Source organism: Phalacrocorax aristotelis, chromosome 23 (assembly GCF_949628215.1).
Source record: "Phalacrocorax aristotelis chromosome 23, bGulAri2.1, whole genome shotgun sequence".
Lineage (NCBI taxonomy): Eukaryota > Metazoa > Chordata > Aves > Suliformes > Phalacrocoracidae > Phalacrocorax > Phalacrocorax aristotelis.
In genome coordinates, this window is record NC_134298.1 from 4,398,624 (window position 1) to 4,416,992 (window position 18,369).

At 48.5% G+C, this 18,369-nt stretch overlaps 1 protein-coding gene across 6 annotated transcripts in view; it reads left to right on the plus strand.

Moving 5' to 3' along the window:
• KANSL1 (KAT8 regulatory NSL complex subunit 1) overlaps positions 1 to 18,369 on the plus strand; it is a 101,718-nt gene that overhangs the window by 76,251 nt on the left and 7,098 nt on the right. For 4 of the 6 annotated variants that reach the window (XM_075117133.1, XM_075117132.1, XM_075117137.1 and 1 more), the window contains 7 exons: positions 4,903 to 5,018; positions 6,490 to 6,685; positions 9,871 to 10,036; positions 14,304 to 14,489; positions 14,906 to 15,067; positions 15,401 to 15,552; positions 17,931 to 18,049. In XM_075117133.1, the coding sequence (XP_074973234.1) occupies positions 4,903 to 5,018; positions 6,490 to 6,685; positions 9,871 to 10,036; positions 14,304 to 14,489; positions 14,906 to 15,067; positions 15,401 to 15,552; positions 17,931 to 18,049 (1,097 nt within the window). The remainder of the gene's footprint in view (positions 1 to 4,902; positions 5,019 to 6,489; positions 6,686 to 9,870; positions 10,037 to 14,303; positions 14,490 to 14,905; positions 15,068 to 15,400; positions 15,553 to 17,930; positions 18,050 to 18,369) is intronic. The other 2 variants (XM_075117136.1, XM_075117138.1) reach the window with 2 other exon arrangements.

The window sequence follows — 18,369 nt, forward strand, 5'->3', positions numbered from 1 at the left end:
TCGGGGTACCTTTGTAATATGCATTAGCATTTTGCGAAGCTTAAAAATCCTAACTAATCCTTTTCCTCTAGCAAAAAAGTACCTCCAACTGAGCAGCAAAATTAGCAAAGGCTTCTGAAGATGTGGCTATTAATATCTGCCTGAGTGTTACCCCTTGGAAAGGGAACTAATGATTTCAGTGAGATGCACTGGAAACTATGCGGAGTGCCAGGTATTTATTATTTAATGCAGAAATGTAGGCCACAGACTAAAGGCTTGATCGTACTGTTCAGCCTGGCTGTGATTACTTTTGATCCTGTGGGACACGCTGACGTATTAAAATGGAGGATTTTGAAGTTGTGGTGTAGTACTAAGAGAAGGGTTGTCCCTGCGTGGTTCAAACTCCTGCTACTGAGCTGCAGCGCTGCTGCTTTTCTGTCCTAATGCCGCATCTGGGGAGAAACGGAGCTTCGCTGCAATGCGAGTGCTTGAGTTTCATAGACCAATATTCAATCTAGTTGGTGCAGATTAAAAACTTCATTAGAAGTGACTGTAAAATTGTACTTTGAGTGTTTTCTCCTATCACTGGCAAGACCTTGTCAGAGTTTTCCTCATACTGAATGATAATCTGAAATACTGTGAAATATTTTTATTAACGCCGGACCACAAAGGGGTTATTACGAGTGATTGTAATAAAATGTCTCCTCGCTTGACACTGGCTTTCAGATGTGCATTTGGAATTTAAGTCTTTAATTAGCAGATTAGCTGAGCCCAAAACTCTGCTGTGTAATTTGGTACAGCGAACAGGTTTTGCTCGTGGCTGAAATAGTAGGTGGTGCTTCAGCTGAACGCAGCCAGGCTGGAGGAGCGACAAGAGGCTGGAGAGCCAGGAAGGAGGACGGGGCTGCTCTGGATCATGATTGAATCACAAGCATTACACAGTGTCTGGTTTTGAACAGTGATGTCCGCCTGTCACAGAATCACAGAATTGGGTTGCAAGGGACCTTCAGAGATCATCTAGTCCAACCATGTGTGTTCCCCCCGTTTTCATGCTTTAGCCCAAAAAGCGCTTGGAGAATAATAAACAGGCGCGGTGACAGCGTGCTCTGATTCGCTTCAGAAATAGGATGCTCCTGCACTGATGAATTGGCTGTTATTTGGGAGCTAATCTGTAAATGGCAGGCTGATAACAGAGACAAACGATCAAATTTAGCAGTGATAGGAAGCATATTTTCTTCCTCATCGGTTTAAATCAGGATGTTTATCTGACATGAGTATATTTTCAACCTGGGAACCTGCAGATAGAAGGACTCTGTCCCACCTGACTTTGTCCTTACATATTAAAGACATTTTCCGTATACTTACAAAATCATCACATTGTCCTTTTTTAGATTGTCTTAGACATCATCTCTGTATGTATAGAGTTGTAAATGTCTGTAGATTTCTGATGTATGGAAAAGAAAACGCTTGCTTGGCCAGTGCTGTCTGGTTTTGCTGCCCACAGCCATCTCGCTGTTACTGTGTTTACTCATTTCCTGCATTGTCCCTTTTCTCATCCCCTTCACTTGGGTGTGAGCTCTTCAGACAGAGACTTTTAATACTGCAGTGCTTGCACGATGGAGGTCCGATCGCTCTTGCAGGTCTTGGAGGTAACAGTGATACGAATAATGAGATACTGACAGCAGTGAAGAACAACATTTTTGGTGTAAAGCAGGCTGTAGGTTCCTACTCAGCACCTTCTCGGGGCTTCCTGCAGCCGTGCTTGCTGTTTTGGAGGGTAACTCCTCCTGAAAAGGACTTTTTATTCCCCTTCCACACCTGGCTGCTGGTGGACGCGCACATCACTCAATGCTGCCAGCCTCTCTGCAGCAGTGCTGGAGGTGTCAGCCACCAGAAATGCTGCCTCCAGGCACCCAGCTTCTACACCCGGCTGCTGGAGGGTTTGTGCTTAATTAGACTTGCTCATAAGGGTGGGGTGTTGAGTCAGAGCCTTGATCTGCTCCAAGCCAGAGATTAGCCCAGAGACCATTCCTGTTGCATTAGGACACTTACTGGAAGGGTATCTCTTGGGCCTCTCCTGGAGAGTTGCTTATCATTTTGGCACTCTTTAGAATTATTAGGGTTTTTTTCTTTTTTCTCTTCCTCCCAACCCCGCTCCCCGCAACTGGCAGAGTAAGAGACAGGTCTGCAATGTGGAGCGAGAGGAGGAATCCATTCAGTCTCATCCCCAGCTCCTCTTTGGATCTTGTCCACTCATGGGTACCTCCCTTGGCTGGCGTGAATGCAGGATACGTGTCCTCAGGCATTGGCTTGATATGTGGGATGTGGCTGATAATCCCTGGGAGGAACTAATCCTATCATCAGAGGAGGGAAGGGCTTTGCAGAGAAGGCCTGGGAATGTCTGTTGGAAACTGGAAGCTCAGTATGTGAATAAATATTTTTGCCTGAAGACAGGAATAACACGAAGCCCTGAAGAAGTAACTCGGCTGTTGGTATTGGTTCATTGCTTGCATTGCGAGTGTAGCGAGGGGGATGCACTTATCTTTTTCCATTTACCATTAAAAATTATTGATAGAGTGTCTGGGTAAGGCTTTTCCCTTCATTAGGGCTTTGTGTCTAGTGACAGGTGAAGGTGTTAACCTGTCTGGTTTTGGTTGGGTTTTTTGGGACTACAGGGGACATTCCTGGTGGTGGGTCATGACTACCTGCCAGCATGCAGCTTCTTTGCTGCCATGAGAGCCCATGGTACTCTGCAGGCTCCTGGTTTCGTGTGCAACCAACCAAGTGGGCTAAAGCTGAATCTCTGACACCCCCCTAAGAGTCCTGGGGATCCTAAAGACCTGGACTTCCAGACCTCAGGCATACCCAGACACGGAAGAGCTTGGTCTGGAGCATCGATGTGATCCTGGTGTGATGAATGCCCCTCTGGATCCTAGCCTGGCTGCCGAGCCAGCGCCGGAGGAAGGCACGGTGTTGGGAGGTGCATCCAGGAGGAGCTGATGCAAGAGCTCTGCCTCTGCTCTGAACGCTGGAGATGTCAGCTCTTGCAGTCCTGCTCATTCCCCCGTTGCTCATGTCAGAGCCTTGTTAGGGTACACCCATCTTCAGTCTGATAAGGTGAGCCTGGGCTGTTCCTGATAAATAGCCTTTAGATTGATGCTTTCCAGCTCCTCCGCAGGAAGCAGAGGGGTCACCCTCTATTCCTATCTTGAACCACCGAGCCAGAGACAGCTCTTGGAGAAGAGGTTCCTCCTTTAAGACCCTTTCTGGAGAGAAAAATAAATACCCTATTTCAAAAGAGCTTATGAGTCATGTGTACCCGCCCTCCTGAACCGTGGGTGCCTCCAGCAGAGGTGTCATGTGAAGGCTCAGCCTTGCTGAGCCTCTGGAAACCAGGGGGAAAGCGTTCACCTCCTGCACTGACTTCACCTCACCAGGGTGCTGCGTTGTGCTTGCGTAATGCTTCTGGCGCCATCTGATCTCGCCCCTACCTCCGTGCGCTCAGATCCAGCCTATCGGTCTGATCCCGTCCCTGCTCCCCCCCCCGGGAGAAACGTCTTTTTTTAGCAGAAGTCTAGAAGACACAGCAAAGTTCCTCAAACAGGCAGAAGTTGTCTGTGGTGTTAAAAATTGCTCTTCCCTTGGTGAGTCAGGTCTCTGAACCGTTAGTTGAGCTCTGCCATAGCCTGGTTTTAGTTGTTCATTGAGTTGGGGGAGTGATTGCAGGGAAGATTTTAATCAGTGCAATACTGATGCTTTTGAGATGGAGTGTTTGGCAAGAAGGGAGGCTGGCCGGCCGGCCAGGCCATCTATGTAGATAAGTCAGACCTTTTCTTTTGTCTTTTTCACTAGCATTTGAACTTCACCACACCCTTGCGTGCACAAAGGGGGAAACCCAGCTAGAGAGACACTGGCAGCGAGCGTAGGAAGTGCTGCACAAAGGAAGAAAAATTTAACCCCAGGGAGGAGGAGGAGTGTGTCTGACAACAAAAAGCAGGGGCTGCAAGGGTGAGACTGAGGGCGATGAGTGCCAGGGGTACGAACTGGCGCTGGACCACCCCGGCACCTGCTGGGGTGGAGAGCAGGAACGTCACTGGCGGGAGGTACAAAGCCAGTGTGTCCTTGGAAGCTGCGGTGACGGTCCCCTTCCCCGCTGAGGCCACTTGCAAGGCGGTGTTAGATGTACAACGCTCAGTGCTGCAGCCACACAGTAACTGCTGCTCGCTGCAGAGCGAGCGGGTTTGTATTTCAGACCTAAGGCAGAAGGGATTGGGGAGCTCTGTGTCCTTAGCTTAGTTTTTACTTTGCTCTGCCAAAAAGGTGTTTCCAGCGCTGTGTTTATCGGGCAGCTTTAGCTTTATAGAGTTGGCCTCCTTACATCCAAAACCACAGCTTGTGTGCGCGCTCATTTAAAATACTTTTTAAAGTGCTATTTGGACCATGTTTGCACAGGTATTTAGTTAAATTGCAAATTCAGTTTTGCAAGTCTGTTCTCCTCTCCTCCCATTTTCCCCCAAAGTGCTTAGACAAGGGCTTGCAGCCGTGCGGCTTAGAGCATATCATCAAACTTCAGGAGGCGCCTGCGAGGTTTACAGGTGGTTATGAACTTGTTCGTACTATTGAGACAAAACGCTAAAATCTCCTTAAAGACCTTGGCCTTTCATGCTCCTTAGTGGTTGCCTGAGGGGAATTGAAGCCCTTTGAAAGCACTGAAGGATGTGTATCCATCCTCGTGCCACAGCTGCTCCCTAAGCAGTCCTTCCGTCTCCGGCCTCTGTTTGCTTCTGAACCCTTGTTTTGAAATCCTTTGTGGAAACCCGTGGCTACAGTGCAGAATCCTCAACTAGAAACTGGGAATAAGACAGTTGTGGCTATTTAAGAAGCTTTTTTAATTAATTTATGATCTTTCTCATCTTTCCTTAGAGCGTTTCTGGATCCCAGCCACTAGAGAACTCGGGTATTTCTGCTGCAAATACTCCTGAATCCCATCCCGCCAAGCCCTGTGGAGCACCGAGACCCGTCAATGGAGTTATTAACACGTAAGGCGCTTGCATAGTATGGGAGGAGTTTGATATTTATGGTCTTGACCAAGTCCCGTTGGAAACCAGTCTGTAACATGCTGGTGGGTAGTAACTGGGTTGGTAATGGTATAAATGGTCTCTCTTTGAAAAAAGTATGGCAGTAGATCATGCTTGGAAACATTTTTGAGGCGATGGTTTGCTTGAGGTTTTCTGCTGCATTGTTTTTCTGAAAATGGTATTAAACTGGGCTGTGTTTACATGAACAAGCCCTGAAGGCAACCATGTAATGAGCATGTTCAAAACTGTTTCTTTATGGGTATTTTTAATACACTTGCAAATTGTATGATTCAGAGGTACTAGTGGCCCACTTGCAATTATTTTGCAGAAGTGTCTGTAACCACTGGCCCACTTTTCTGGAGATACTGAGGAACCCAAATCCCATTGATTTTGGGAGTAAGACTTTCTAACTTCTTTGTTTCTCCAGGCTGTTTTTGTTGAGTAAGTGTTTAAGTGGGTAAATAAAAACAAGTGAAGAGAATTCTTCTACGCTACAGGATGATTTCAGAGTTGAACCACTTGAAAACCCTTGAACACACAGTGCTTTGAAGCTCTGGTAGTGCTAGAGAAGCATTGCGAGCACCATTGCGCTTGCTTAGTACCTTTGGTGGGGATGCTGCAAGCGTAGAAAGCACTGATCAACTAAGTCATTGCTGCAGCTGAAACACTGCAGGCTATGACAGAGCCCTTTATATGCCTGTAGCCTTTGAACTACAGAGCCTTAGACCATAGGGCTTTAATGTTTTGCACTTTTAGAAAAGAAACACTTGTAAAATATACATCAAAAGGTCCCGTAGATGAGGAGCTGCGCTGGTATTGGTAGGTGGCATGGTGTATTGATGCCATGGTAGGGCAGGGTTACTGTGCGTGAACAGGAAAGTCCTTTGTACGTAAAACAGAAAGGTCAGTGTTAACATTGCACCTTTCTGCTGTCAGTGCTGAGAGTTGTTAGAGGCATAGTTCTCAAATATTAATCAGAATCAAGTTTACATTGAGGTTCAGTATTTTTCCTGGAAAATTATATGTTCTCTGTCTTGAGCTCTCTGGCATTTAGACGCCTGAGAACCTGTTGTATTAAGATGCCCTGAACTGCAGTTCTGGGGGAAGCTGAATGCTAGGATTAAAGCCGTTCACGTCTAGAGTGGCTTTTGGTCTTGCTCTGTGTCCGGCTTTACGTACTACTTTTTGTTCAGAACTTCCAAAGGTATTTGGTCAAAGGTTCAGTGGTGGGAGAGAGCGGAAAGTAACAAAGTAAAAGCAAAAATTAGAGTTGGCTTAATAAAAGCTACTGCGTTGTGAAACTGCAATGCTTTAAACTCAGCTTAGAGTGTTTGCTAAGGTCTGAATGGTGAACCTGGCTGGTACCACTGGGTAACGTGGGACGGTGGAATGAATAACAGTATCTTTTGTATTCTCATCTCTTCTTGGGCAGTCTTCAGCCTGGCCTGGCAGAACATGCTCAGGGAGATGGCCAGGAAGCTGAGGAGCTCTTGCATAAAAAGCAACGACTGAACATGGTTTCTTCATCTTCGGATGGAACGTGTGTAGCAGCTCGCACTCGCCCAGTACTGAGCTGTAAGAAGCGACGGCTTGTTCGACCGAGCAGCATTATGCCCCTTTCTAAAAAGGTTAGTGCTGTTTGTTTGTCTCCCTGCTCTGGGAATGTTTGTGGTTATTAAGAGGGGGAAGAAAATCGTGAGGAAGAGGAGGACAGTGAGGCTTCAAAGGCTGTTGGAGAAGCAAAGGAGAAACAGAGGAGAAGCTTTGAATTTGTTGGAGACTTTCATGTGCTGTCATTGGGGAGGGGAGATGCTGAACTCTGATGTGGGTTTTTTCTAAAACCAACCAGCCTGAGGTGAACTTCAGGCCGGGTAGTTCAATATGGCACAGCCTGAGTGGTCAAAAGAAGCTCTGAAAAGTCAAGTATCAGGAAACCTTAACTGTGGGCACAGAAATTAACACAGCCCCAGGAGCTCGCTGCTACTTGCTCAAAGGAAAACTGCAGTTGCCTGACCAGCCATGTGTGGGATGTCTTGCAAAAGGCCTGCCAAGGTGATCGTGTTCGCTTCCGCTGCTTAAGTTTGGAAATCTCTGAACACAGTGACTCTCTTCCTGTTTTTTTTTTTTATTTTCTTTTTAAAATTATTTTATTTTACGCTCCTCTCCACGTAGTCTTCCCTTGGCCTTATGGAGAATTCAGTTCAGTGGAAATACAGTTTATTCCCTGAATGAGGAAAGGCCATGCTTCATTCTCTTTAATTTCTCTTAGTAATGCCATAAACTGTCAGTTGGAGGATAGTTAGAAATTGAGGGAATAAGGACCTTGTTTGTGCATGCAGCTCTCATGATTGCAGAACCATAGATGGCAAAAATCCATTTACCTTTGACTCAAAGTGTTTCAAATCAAACTTTACCTCAAGGCTTTGGGGGTTTTCACTCTGTGGGTGCTAGAGTTTTAAGGAGAAGCTCAAAAAGCAACATTTTTCTAAGAAAAATAGATTCTTGTTCAGCTGAGTTAGCTTTGACTGGTTACTCATTTGTACATTTATCTGGGGTATTTCTGGTAGACCTCTGCAGTGACTGCTTGCAGGATCTTCAGATATTTGGAAGTTTATAAACTGTCCTGTGGGTGATGCTGACTTGTGCACTCAGTGTTTGAAGAAGCATCTGTTAATTCTGCGTTAGTTTTTGACTATATTCATCAAATACATTTGATAATCAGAGATGGTTCAGAAGAAAAGTTCCAAAGGATAGAAGATATGCCAGATAGCAGAGGATTTCTGTGGACTCCCAGTTAGTTGAAAGCAAGCTGAGTGATGGCAAGGTCATGGTCCAGAAATACCATGTCCAGTTGACTGCGCTCTTCCATCTAGCACCAAATCATTGTGGATCGCTGTGACCAGGAAATACAACTGGAGAGTTCACTGTTTATTCAACAGAGATCATCCATAGAATCATAGAATCATTAAGGTTGGGAAAGACGTCTAGGATCATCAAGTCCAACCGTCAACCCAACACTACCAGGTCTCCTAAACCATGCCCTGCAGAGCCACATTTACAAGTCTTTTAAATACCTCCAGGGCTGGTGACTCCCCCACCTCTCTGGGCAGCCTGTGCCAGGGCCTGACCACTCTTTCAGTAAAGAAATTTTTCCTAATCTCCAATCTGAACCTCCCCTGATGCAGCTTGAAGCCGTTTCCTCTCGTTCTATCGCATAACCGTGCCTAGTGTTTTACAAAATCTGAATACATGACCACTTGAAGTTTTTAAGTCAGGAGATGTCCTGTAGGAAAGAAAAAGGGGTTAAAGGTTGAGTGGGTCTGTAGCCTGTTTTGGGTTGCAGACAGGAGTGGTCTTGTGAAACAGGACGGGAAGGGATCTCCTGCGGTCACCACAGCACCCCCATGCCCCAGAGCAGACTGCTTTATCCTCATACCGTGCCAGACGGTTTGTCTAAACCTCCTTAGGCAAGCTATTTGAGTGCTTAGCTAGTCTTGTTTTTCAGACAGCAAAACCAAACAAACCAAGCTTTCTAATACAAGCTGCCTTGGCTGCCATTTGAAGTCATTACCAGTAGTCCCAAGTCCTGGTGTAAACTGGTCAGCTCCCCGTGTTGCTTCAGAAGCTGTCCCCGAAGTGTGCAAGTTGATGTGGTAGCTCTTAATGTGGTTACCTCTACACTAAACACTCCATGGGTCCTTCTCTTTTGCCACATAGGACATATCTTTTGATCTTGGTTGGTCTTTTTTTGTTATTGTTTTTCTCTGCGTTTGGTGCACACATTTCTTGAAATACGTGCCCCAAACTGGGCGCAGCCCTCCAGCTCACTCTAGCAGTGCTGAGCCTCGTGAGTCTTGCACAGCCATGCTGTTTATAAAGCCCCGTGGGGTGTTAATTCTCAGTAGTGGTACGGCACTGCTGATTCATGCTCATCTTCTGATCCATAACAACCACCAGGTCCTCTGGGCAGAACTGCTGCTCGGTTACCTCTTCCTCCTCTTCACTGGCCACTGAAGCATCTGCTTGTTGCATTTGATTATTTTAGATAATTTCTCTTAATTTGTAACCATGAGTGGGGTTCCACCTCTTCAAGGTGCTTGCAGCCCTTGCCAGTTCTAGCGCTATTTGCTAAGGCTTAAGGGTATTCTCTCTTCCATCATTCAAGTCATTAATGGAAATTATTTGAATAATACTAGACTCAGAACAGGCTTCTGCAGGATCTAGTCTGACACATCCTTCCATTCTGAGGGGGAATCATAGACTGCTGTCTCCGTGTGGGATTTACATCCAGTTGTGCATCTGCCTTCAGTGGTTTCATACAAATGAAGTTTATATAAAGTCTATAAATCTGTGAATTGGAAGCCTGTCCTGGTTTAGGAAACAAGGTTGAAAACCACCCTTTTTCACTCTGTAAAGATGCCCCTGTAAGTGTCAGCTCTTGGCATACAGTGATGGCTCTCTGACCCATCTGGTCTCAAAAAGGCTGCTTTTTCCTCTCTGACAACTGAATTTGTGCTGCCTGATGGTTTTTACAAATGCGGTTTCAACCTAGATAAAACTAAACACTTCTAGTCAAATTTAGTAGATGTTAAACTGTCTGTTTTGGTGAGCAGGAGTTTTCAGTTGTGTTTATGCAAAGGAAAAGTGTCCTTTTTATGAGTCAAGACTAAATGAACAGGTTATATACAAGGTATTTAAAAAAAAATGCGCCTTTAGGATGTTATTCATGAGCTGTCAAAGGGGAATGTGTGAAGAGAGCCCTTAGACGTGTTGACCTCTGATATGTTGACACTATTCTCCCTTCCCTTCCCAGGTTCATCGTAATAGCCTGGTGCGATATAGCTGTGATGTGAACCCTTTGTGTGCTCTGTGTGGCACTCGAAGCTCGACGACTCTGGAAATCCAGTATGATGCCCCTTTGCTGGAGCGCCTCTCCCAGCTGGACTCGTGTATTCATCCTGTCCTCTCATTCCCAGATGGTAAGCACAGGACCCACGGAGCTGCCGGGGGTATTGTCAGGCTGGGTCCTGAGATGGGGTTGCAGGGGATGCTTGGACGCACTCCGAGCCAGCTCCTCCATCGGGGCTCCCAAAGGAAGCACAGATCTGCTTGATCATCCGCGAATATTTTTAGGAGCAGAGCATTTACTGGAGCAGAAGCGTTTGGGAATGTGTCACACCTGAAGTCTTTTCTGTTATGCGCATGTTTGTTATCTGAACCTGACCTGGAGCCCCCTCAGGGTGGGGAAACCAAGCTGTGCCTGGGAGTCTGTACTGGGACCCGGGTCTCAGGCTTTGTCTTTGTTGCTATAAACCACTTGAGAAATATTTGCTTTTGCAGAGTTCGTTCATCTCTATAAAATTATTTGTGGATTGGTTTAAGTCACAGGAAATTTTTTTTCCCTTGTAAGGAGTTGTAAGTGATCTTCCATGGTTCAGAGGGTACAGTAAGAAGGGATGGCCCCGTCAAGACATTCATTTCCCTGTGTTATGGTATTAGGATTAATCATCATTAAGAGGAATAACTAACCAACCATGACTGTGGGGTATTCACAGATTTCGTGTGTAGGGACTTTTCCCAAGGGAAAGGAAGTACTTTCCAGAGCCTTTTCCTTCCAAAGATGCCAGATTAAATACAAGCTGATTCTTTGATGAAAAACTCTTGGCTTGCATAGATTGGTGTCCCTCTGTCATCTTTTTCCCGATAGCAAAATACTGGACCACAAATGATAGGAACTGGTGCTTTTATTAGGAGAGCCAAGGAGTAAATAGATCATAGCGGTTCCTTTCCTCGGTAGGAGCTCCTGGCTGCTTGAGGCGTAAAACACCAGTAGTAATGCTGGGAGGAAGGTGTGTGTCCCTGCTTCTCATGAGGATGTGAAATGGTTGGTCCCGGTTAAGACATTGGGCTAGTGTGTGTGTTTGGGTTTAAATTCCAGCCTTGCACAGACTTTGTGCAACAGTAGGAAATGCATGGAGTGTCTGGAAACAATTAATCTGGCGTCTTTCACTAGCACTGTGTTTAAAACAGACTAAAATAGTAAATTGGTGCTATTTTTAAAAACTAAATCCCCGCTCCCACCCCAAAGAAACATCTCTGTTAAGGAACTCTAAAGGAGCTGAATTCCTGAAGCAGAGATTTATTTCCTGATTTCACAGCACTTGTAATCCTCTGTCTGTGGTGTTAAATCTAATAGCCTGGGAAGCGGTGAGAAAACCTGTTGTGTGTATTGCAGCGTGGCCACCTGGCAAATTATCTTGACCAGTGTTCACTTTGCATTTTCTTAGGGTCAGCTGTAGCCAGCTCATGTGGTAAAAGATCCGTTCTGGGATCAAAAACTTTGGTTTTAAAACTATATGGTGTAAAGCGTAAAACACCTATAAAGGAACACCCATTCCCCCTCCCTCCCTGAGATTAAGTTTGATTATTCAGTAATGCTTAAGGTAGTTGTGCTAGGGTTGCTTTTTGGGGGTGGGGATACTCTTCCATCCAAACATAAAGCCAGGTAGCATGTCCAGGTAGGGAAATTGCTCTGCCTGACGTTGCTAATCTGCATCGAGGTGTCTCCCTGCCTGTGAGTATTGATCCAGGTTGCTCTCGGTGCTCCCCCACGATTATTCTGGGGGCTCACCGTGAAAGCAGACAGGCTGGGCCGATGGTCAGAGGCTCGGTTAAGACTTTCTGGAGGAGCTTGTGAGGTTGTTAGATGGAGCCTGGCCTTAGAGCTGTGAGCATGTGCTGACTTTCACTTTGAGCCTGTCTCTCCGGGTGCCAGCAGCTGGGGATCTCCGGTGCAGGTTGCCAAGGGCAAGATTGCCAGGCGCCAAGGAGGAAAAAGATCATTTATTCTTCTGGCAAGCGGGGCGCAGACATCGCAGCTTTTAACCCGTTGCACTTGCGCTTAGTAAGCGCTTTGTCCGCTTCCTTTCAGGGTGGTCTCTCCCCCCGCCCCGGTTCATCTGATTTCTCGCTGGGAATTTTCAGATGATGTAATAACCTTGGTGGGGAGGATGAGAGCCGGGGCTCTCGGGCTCAGTGTGGTTGCCATCTGCCGGTCCCCGGGAGGCCTGCACTGCTCGGCCGAGGAGGAGGAGGGGGGGGAAGAGGAGGAGTGACGGTGTCACTTGCTGCACGGACTCTGGTGCAACCAGTGCTGACAGCAGGGCACTGGCAAACCAGCAGATCATTCATTTTCTGCTGACAATGTTTTGTCTTGCATTTTTTCCCTCCGCCTGACCTGTCCCCTCCTTCCACAGATGTGTGGGCTGCTGGGATGGGATGAATTTTCAGGAGAAAGCAAACAATTAACACAGAAGAGGCCGTTTTCCCAAAGGCAGAGCAGCTCAACACAGCGATGTTGCAGCCTCACTGGCAACGTCCTTAAAGGACTGGCTCGGCCCCTGTCTGTTCTTTGGGACGTGTCTCCACAAACCAGTAGTGGTGGCCGAAGAGCTGCCATCGCACTGTGATAGCCCTTCCTTAGCAAATAGATGGGGCTAAACCAGAGTCTTAAACCATCCAGGTGCTTTAAATGGAGCTGTCCTGGCTTCCTCCTGAGGCTCGAGTCTCCCCTATGAATAACAGCCGACTCCAGCCCGTGCTCTGCCAGCTCTCTCCATCCTGTTTGCTTGCCTGGATCTACTGGGGCTTTCCAGTCCCTGGAATTGGTGGGGAAGCATTGGGGAGGGATTCAGATATCGACCATTGAAACTACCAACAGGGCTTGAACCTCTGCCACTTGCCCTCTGAGATTATGTAGATGCAGTTTCTAAATCCCACGGCAGCTCCTAATTGCCTCCACATCCCCTCTGCGGGCACAGAGTGAGGAGCTTTATTCCTTGTGCAGGGCCTGGGAAGGTTCATCTCTGCTCAGGGTTGCTTCAGAGTCCTTGTGAAAATGTCATGTGAGCTTGAGAGATGTGGGGGAGGGATGTTTGTACTACTGATGCTCATCTTAGTGCTTTTAACTCCTAGCTGTGGCGGCGTGAGTTTGCATCGGGCTGTGTGTCCTGCTGGCAGTGGTCTGCTGGTCTGTACTGGGGGAGGAGAGCAGATGGGTGGCATGTCAAACTGCAAAGGCCGGTGTATAATGATCTTATGGGCGTAGCTGGAGAAGATAAATTAATGTTTCAGCAGTTCTCCTGTTAACCCTCAAGGTTTTAATGCTTTTCCGAACTAGGATTTTGACCCTCGGGCATATAAAAGAGAGCTGGGTCTTGGAGGAGAGTTAGGCAGCAGTATTTGGTGATCAAATCTGAAGTTTGAAGCTATGAATATGAAAGGAAGGCTTATTTGTGGGACTCCTGAGCCTGGAGTAGTTTGCTACTCCAGTTAATGGTTTTTATAGTCTACCTTAGCACAAGAAATACACCAAATAATCCCATTAGTGTTCTGTCTTTCAGCTAAGGTCGGGAGTGCACGTCTGTGTGGGATTTGGGAGAATTGAAGCTTGAGGAATGTGAGCGGAAGTAGTGTCTGCCGAATTTCACAGCAGTAGGGCGTACTCGTGCTCGTGAGGCGGTAGGACTAAACAGGGACAGGTACTCTGGATTACCGTGGTCTGTGGTATGCGCAGAAACTTCAGGCTTGAAATGCATCAGTTACCCAGATAATTACCCGTGAGTTTGCCTGCTCGCAGATGGCTGCGTGACCCGTCCCCTGCCTGGGAGCCCCCGGCGAGCAGCGGTACCTCTGCAATTTGAGCCTCTGAAATGTGCTCACTTAGGCAACTTTCGTTAGATGATTCAGGTGCCACATCAGGCAGATTAACGTCATACGGTACTTGGTTGGCTTTTGCCTTGACCTGAAACTGAGGATTTAAGCTGAATTTCTCTCTTCCAGCCCATCCCTCTGTAGATGTGATATGCTGAGATGCCTCAGATTCTTGGAAGTCAGATCTGAGATAGCAGAATGGAGTGTGGCAGTACATGAGATACTTTCAGTGGTAGAGACACGTGGTTTTTCTGACAAAGTCTTCGTTGTCCTGTCAGTTTATACTTGGGCTGTGAATCTTCTAGGAATGTGCTTCTCTTAAAAAGCTTCAGATTAGAAATGTTGGGTGCCAACATTGCAGGTCCTCTCTGAACACGAGGAAGGCGTAGGGAAGCCTAGGTTTTAGAGGCAGTCAATGCCTGTATGTTTGCCGAAGACTGTTCTTACTGGGGGACTGGGAGAGGATGATGGTACCACACCTTTCTGGTGCATAATTTACTTAATTTGAACACCGTGTTTTGTATCCCTCTGCAGATGTGCCGACGAGCCTGCACTTCCAGAGCATGTTGAAATCTCAGTGGCAGAACAAACCCTACGAGAAAATTAAACCTCCCAAAAAGCTCTCGCTCAAGCACAGAGCCCCCATGCCTACCAGCAGCCTGTCTGACCCTGCTCGCAAGGACCGCCACAAGCTGGTGAATTCGTTCTTCACTGCAGCCAGTAAGTGTCCTCCCTGCCTCCGCCGCGTGCAGGAACATTGCCCAGTCTTGTTCCCGATAGCCGTGCAATCTGGCAGGAGAGACGAGGAGGAGGATACCCTTCAAATTCAGCTCTCGGGGATGAAGCCGTGGTATTGCAGGCCAGGGCTGAAGGTGAAGTGTGTGCAGGTTGAGAAGTTCAGGCTGGTTTCGGTTCGTAGGGCCCTCTTCTTGATCAGTCTGAGGCTGTGCTCACGCCGGCACGGGCAGTACTACAGCTCGTTCTGCTCTGAGCACATCTCTCCAGCACCCTGATGGTGTTGAGCCCGACCTGTGTGGATTTACAGAGCTAGTAAACTCTGCCCGAGTCTCCCGTGCCAACAGAAAAGAGAGGTGAAAACAGGCGTTTCATAGCTCTTTCTCTGTTCCCCTCCTCAGAGCGCTCACATCAAAAAATCCAACCAGACAAGGCACACAGGCCGCCTTTAGACGATTTTACGGCCGTGTCCAAGGCCGAGAGAGCGCCAGAGCGCTCACTTGTCCAGCCTCCTGCCTGTGACAAAAAGCGATTGCGAGACTGCTCATCTGAGAGGAGTGAAGGTAGGCTCCCACGGCCAGGTCTCTCGGGGGGAGCTTGGGCTTTGCTGCATATCCAGCCTCTCTCCCCCTTCAGCCTCATAGATGGGGAACGCACTGCTTCTGGGCCTTGTCGCCACCGCAGCGATGCCTCGTGTGCTCTAACTGCTTCTTCCCCCAGGGCCTCTCAAGCTGGCAGCCGCCATCAGAAGGTGCTTCTCTTTCATGCAAAGTGCTCCTCAGCACCGGCCATTTCTGGTGCACACGGTCCTTTTCTGTCCACCACCACCCCCCCGCCTTTGGGTTTTTTTGCTCATGTTATTCTTCATTCTCTCCCACCCTCCTTGTGTTGCGTAGTGTTGAAGCATCACACGGACGTTGGTGGCCCAAGCTACTTCTCAGCAGCTGCGACCCCCCCACCTCACAGCCCTATAGCACGGCAACTGTCCACCTCCTCGGAAGGCTCCGCTCCTGCCAGCACGAGTTCACAGGGCGCCTCCGGCACAGCCGTAAGTATCTGGTGCCTTTCTGGAGAGGTCTCTGAGCTCGGCCTCTGTCATGGGGTCTCAGCTTTTGAGCAGTTTGGGCATCTTAGGCTTGAGAGTCCTTAGTATTTCTTGTACCACGCTGGACCCATTGGTTCAGCTGATGGTAGAGTTGCTGGCTCTCTTTTTGTACTTCGGGCCTGCTGGGGCTCCTGGTTTGAAGTTGGCTGCGTAGAGAGCCAGTCACCTGCAATTACCGGTTTGCTGTCAGGTCAGTAACTGCTGATAAATGTTCCTGTTCTCAGCAGGCCCCTGGCTTTGCTCCACATCCAGGTTTTGGTTTCTTAAGTTGTCTGGGGATGCCAGGAAGAAAAGAGCTGAGCACCAGCAGTGTGCTGCTGCTGGTACAACGGTGCCTGCACTGGGACAGCTTTCCCTTCATGGCCGTGGTGGCACTGGGCTGTAAATGGGGTTTAGGGGCTGAGTCACAGCGCGGTGATACACAGTGGTAGCTGAGATCTTAACTTTCACCTATACGCAAAGCTTCTGCAGTTGCTTAACTCATACTGTCTTCTGAGGCACATCCAGCCTCCCAGGACGCTAAAGGATGACAGGGTTTGGGACCTTTATGAAGCTGTGTCTAAAAGCCGTCAGCGAGCAGGGACATAACTTCCTCCCACTGTGCTCTGGGACAGATCAACAGCACAGCTTCTCTGCCAGACATCACCCATCCTCCTAGCACCTGGCCCACGTTAACAGAAGCCCTGGATTAAAGGACTGAATTCTGCTGAGCTCTAAGTGTCCCAGTGAAGAACCTGGCCTCTCTCTGGCCACACCAGTTGGTAGTTTGTGCCACAGCCTAAGCTGGATGTGACCCAGGGATAATGGAGCAGGTCTCCTCGAACCCTGATAGTGAAACCAGGGTGCTTAAGAGTCATCTGTCCATGGCAGAGCTGAGGGCACCACTTCCAGCTCAACCTTGTGTGCCCTTGTCCTAGCTCCAGGCTCGTTGCTCTGGTGCGGCCAGGTCCCGGCTGGGTTCCCTCACTGCAGGGGTTGCTGTTGCGTAATCAGCTGTGACATCAGTGAACCGCCTTGTGATGGCGCAGCGTGTCAGAGAACCCAACAAGCAGTGGTGGTAGTTCGGCTTGAACAAGCGAGGTGTTTTGGAGAAGAGGACAGCTCTTCTCAGCAGCTCTAGCGTGTCAAGATGGCGTTTATTTGTGCTTCACGCACATATCTTGGTCTTGCTGCTTTTTCTGCTGCTCTTCCAGAAGCGCGTTCAGAAAAGCAAGATTCGGCGTCTTCCCTTCAGTGGGCAGGTCCTGCAAGAGCATCGCAGGCACTGGGCTCAGGTCTCTGGGCTCAAGGGTCTGGGTCCTGGGCTCAGGCATTGCGGTCTGGCACGTGTACGTGCTCCCCAGCCCGTGGGTCAGGCCTCGCTGTTGCCAGTGACACGCTGGCATTTCCTTGCTGCCGTGGCAATAGTTGCCCACCCACTCCGCCCTCACCCAGCTTCACACGAGTCCTGCCGTTTGGCTGCGGCGGGTCCCTGGCACTTGGCTTCCCGCATGTTCCTACACTAAATGCCGCGGGGATCAAAGGAGACGGAGAACATGGTAAATTGCAGGTGACTGTTAGGAAGATGGGCCGTTTGCATATCAAGCTGATCCGCGAGCATTCATGTCACTGTACCGGCAGTGCTGCTGTCACAGGCTTGGGGGAGGTTTTTGGATAGACAGATGGTAGGAGAGCACCCAGCGTTCAACCAGGTTTAAATAGATATGTGTGGAGCTTATTTCTGTCTTAGAAAATCTATTCCAGTCAAAAGCGCGATACAGATGGAAGCTGTTAGGCTCTTAGTACAGCTGTCATCACCTGAGATGAACTCCCGTCTGAGTCCTTCACATCCCTCCTCTGCCACAGTGTCCCGGGGAGGGGGGTCCACACCCCTGCAGGGGCATGAGCAGGGGGGCTGTTTCCAAACAGGATGGTTCTTCCCTCTTTCCTGATGGCCTCACAGCTTCCTTTACGTTGGCAGTAGGGATCTGGATTATATGGGAGACTTTTCTTCTTGCTGGGTCAGTTCATCAGCCGCATCAATCTCCTGATGCGCCTGGCTGTGCGGCAGCTGGTGCCAGTGTGGAGATGGTGGCTGGAGCTCAGCAGCCCCTGGCTCTGTTTGTACCCTACAAACTAAGGATTTTTTGGCTGGGAGGAGGACTTCCAGCAAGCAGTAGGTGAAGTCCATTCTGATGCAAATATCGTTGGTTCTCCAGTCTCCATAGGTCACGCGTTGCCATTTCGTATGAGGCCATGTCCTTTTAACATGCGATTAAAAGCGGTTTAACATGACAAAACCTACAACCCTTTCTCATGTGGTTCTTGTCTTCACATTACAGCAGCCGAGGAGGAGGAGAGGCGAAAGTTCATTTGATATTAACAACATCGTCATCCCGATGTCTGTTGCTGCAACGACTCGTGTGGAGAAACTGCAGTACAAAGAGATCCTCACACCCAGGTACGTGCCTGATCCCCGGCTCTGGCGGGATTGTCACATCCCGGGCTTTTATGGTGCAACTGTGCTGTCAGGAGTTCAGCCCTGGCCTAGGGCTTTGCTCCCAGTGGCTGCTAATGCTGGTGATGAAAGGGGCTTTCTTCTTCCTTGAAAGTAGGAGAAAGCTTGGAAAACATCTGATTATACCATTGACACAGATTGCCGCGTTAGGGAATGTGGTGTCTGAGAGTACCCGGTGCATGAAAGCCAGCTGCCCTGCTCGGGTCTCTCTGTGCGATCTAAAGTCATCCTGGTTGTCCTCTGTCCTGCTGCAAAGCTGCTGA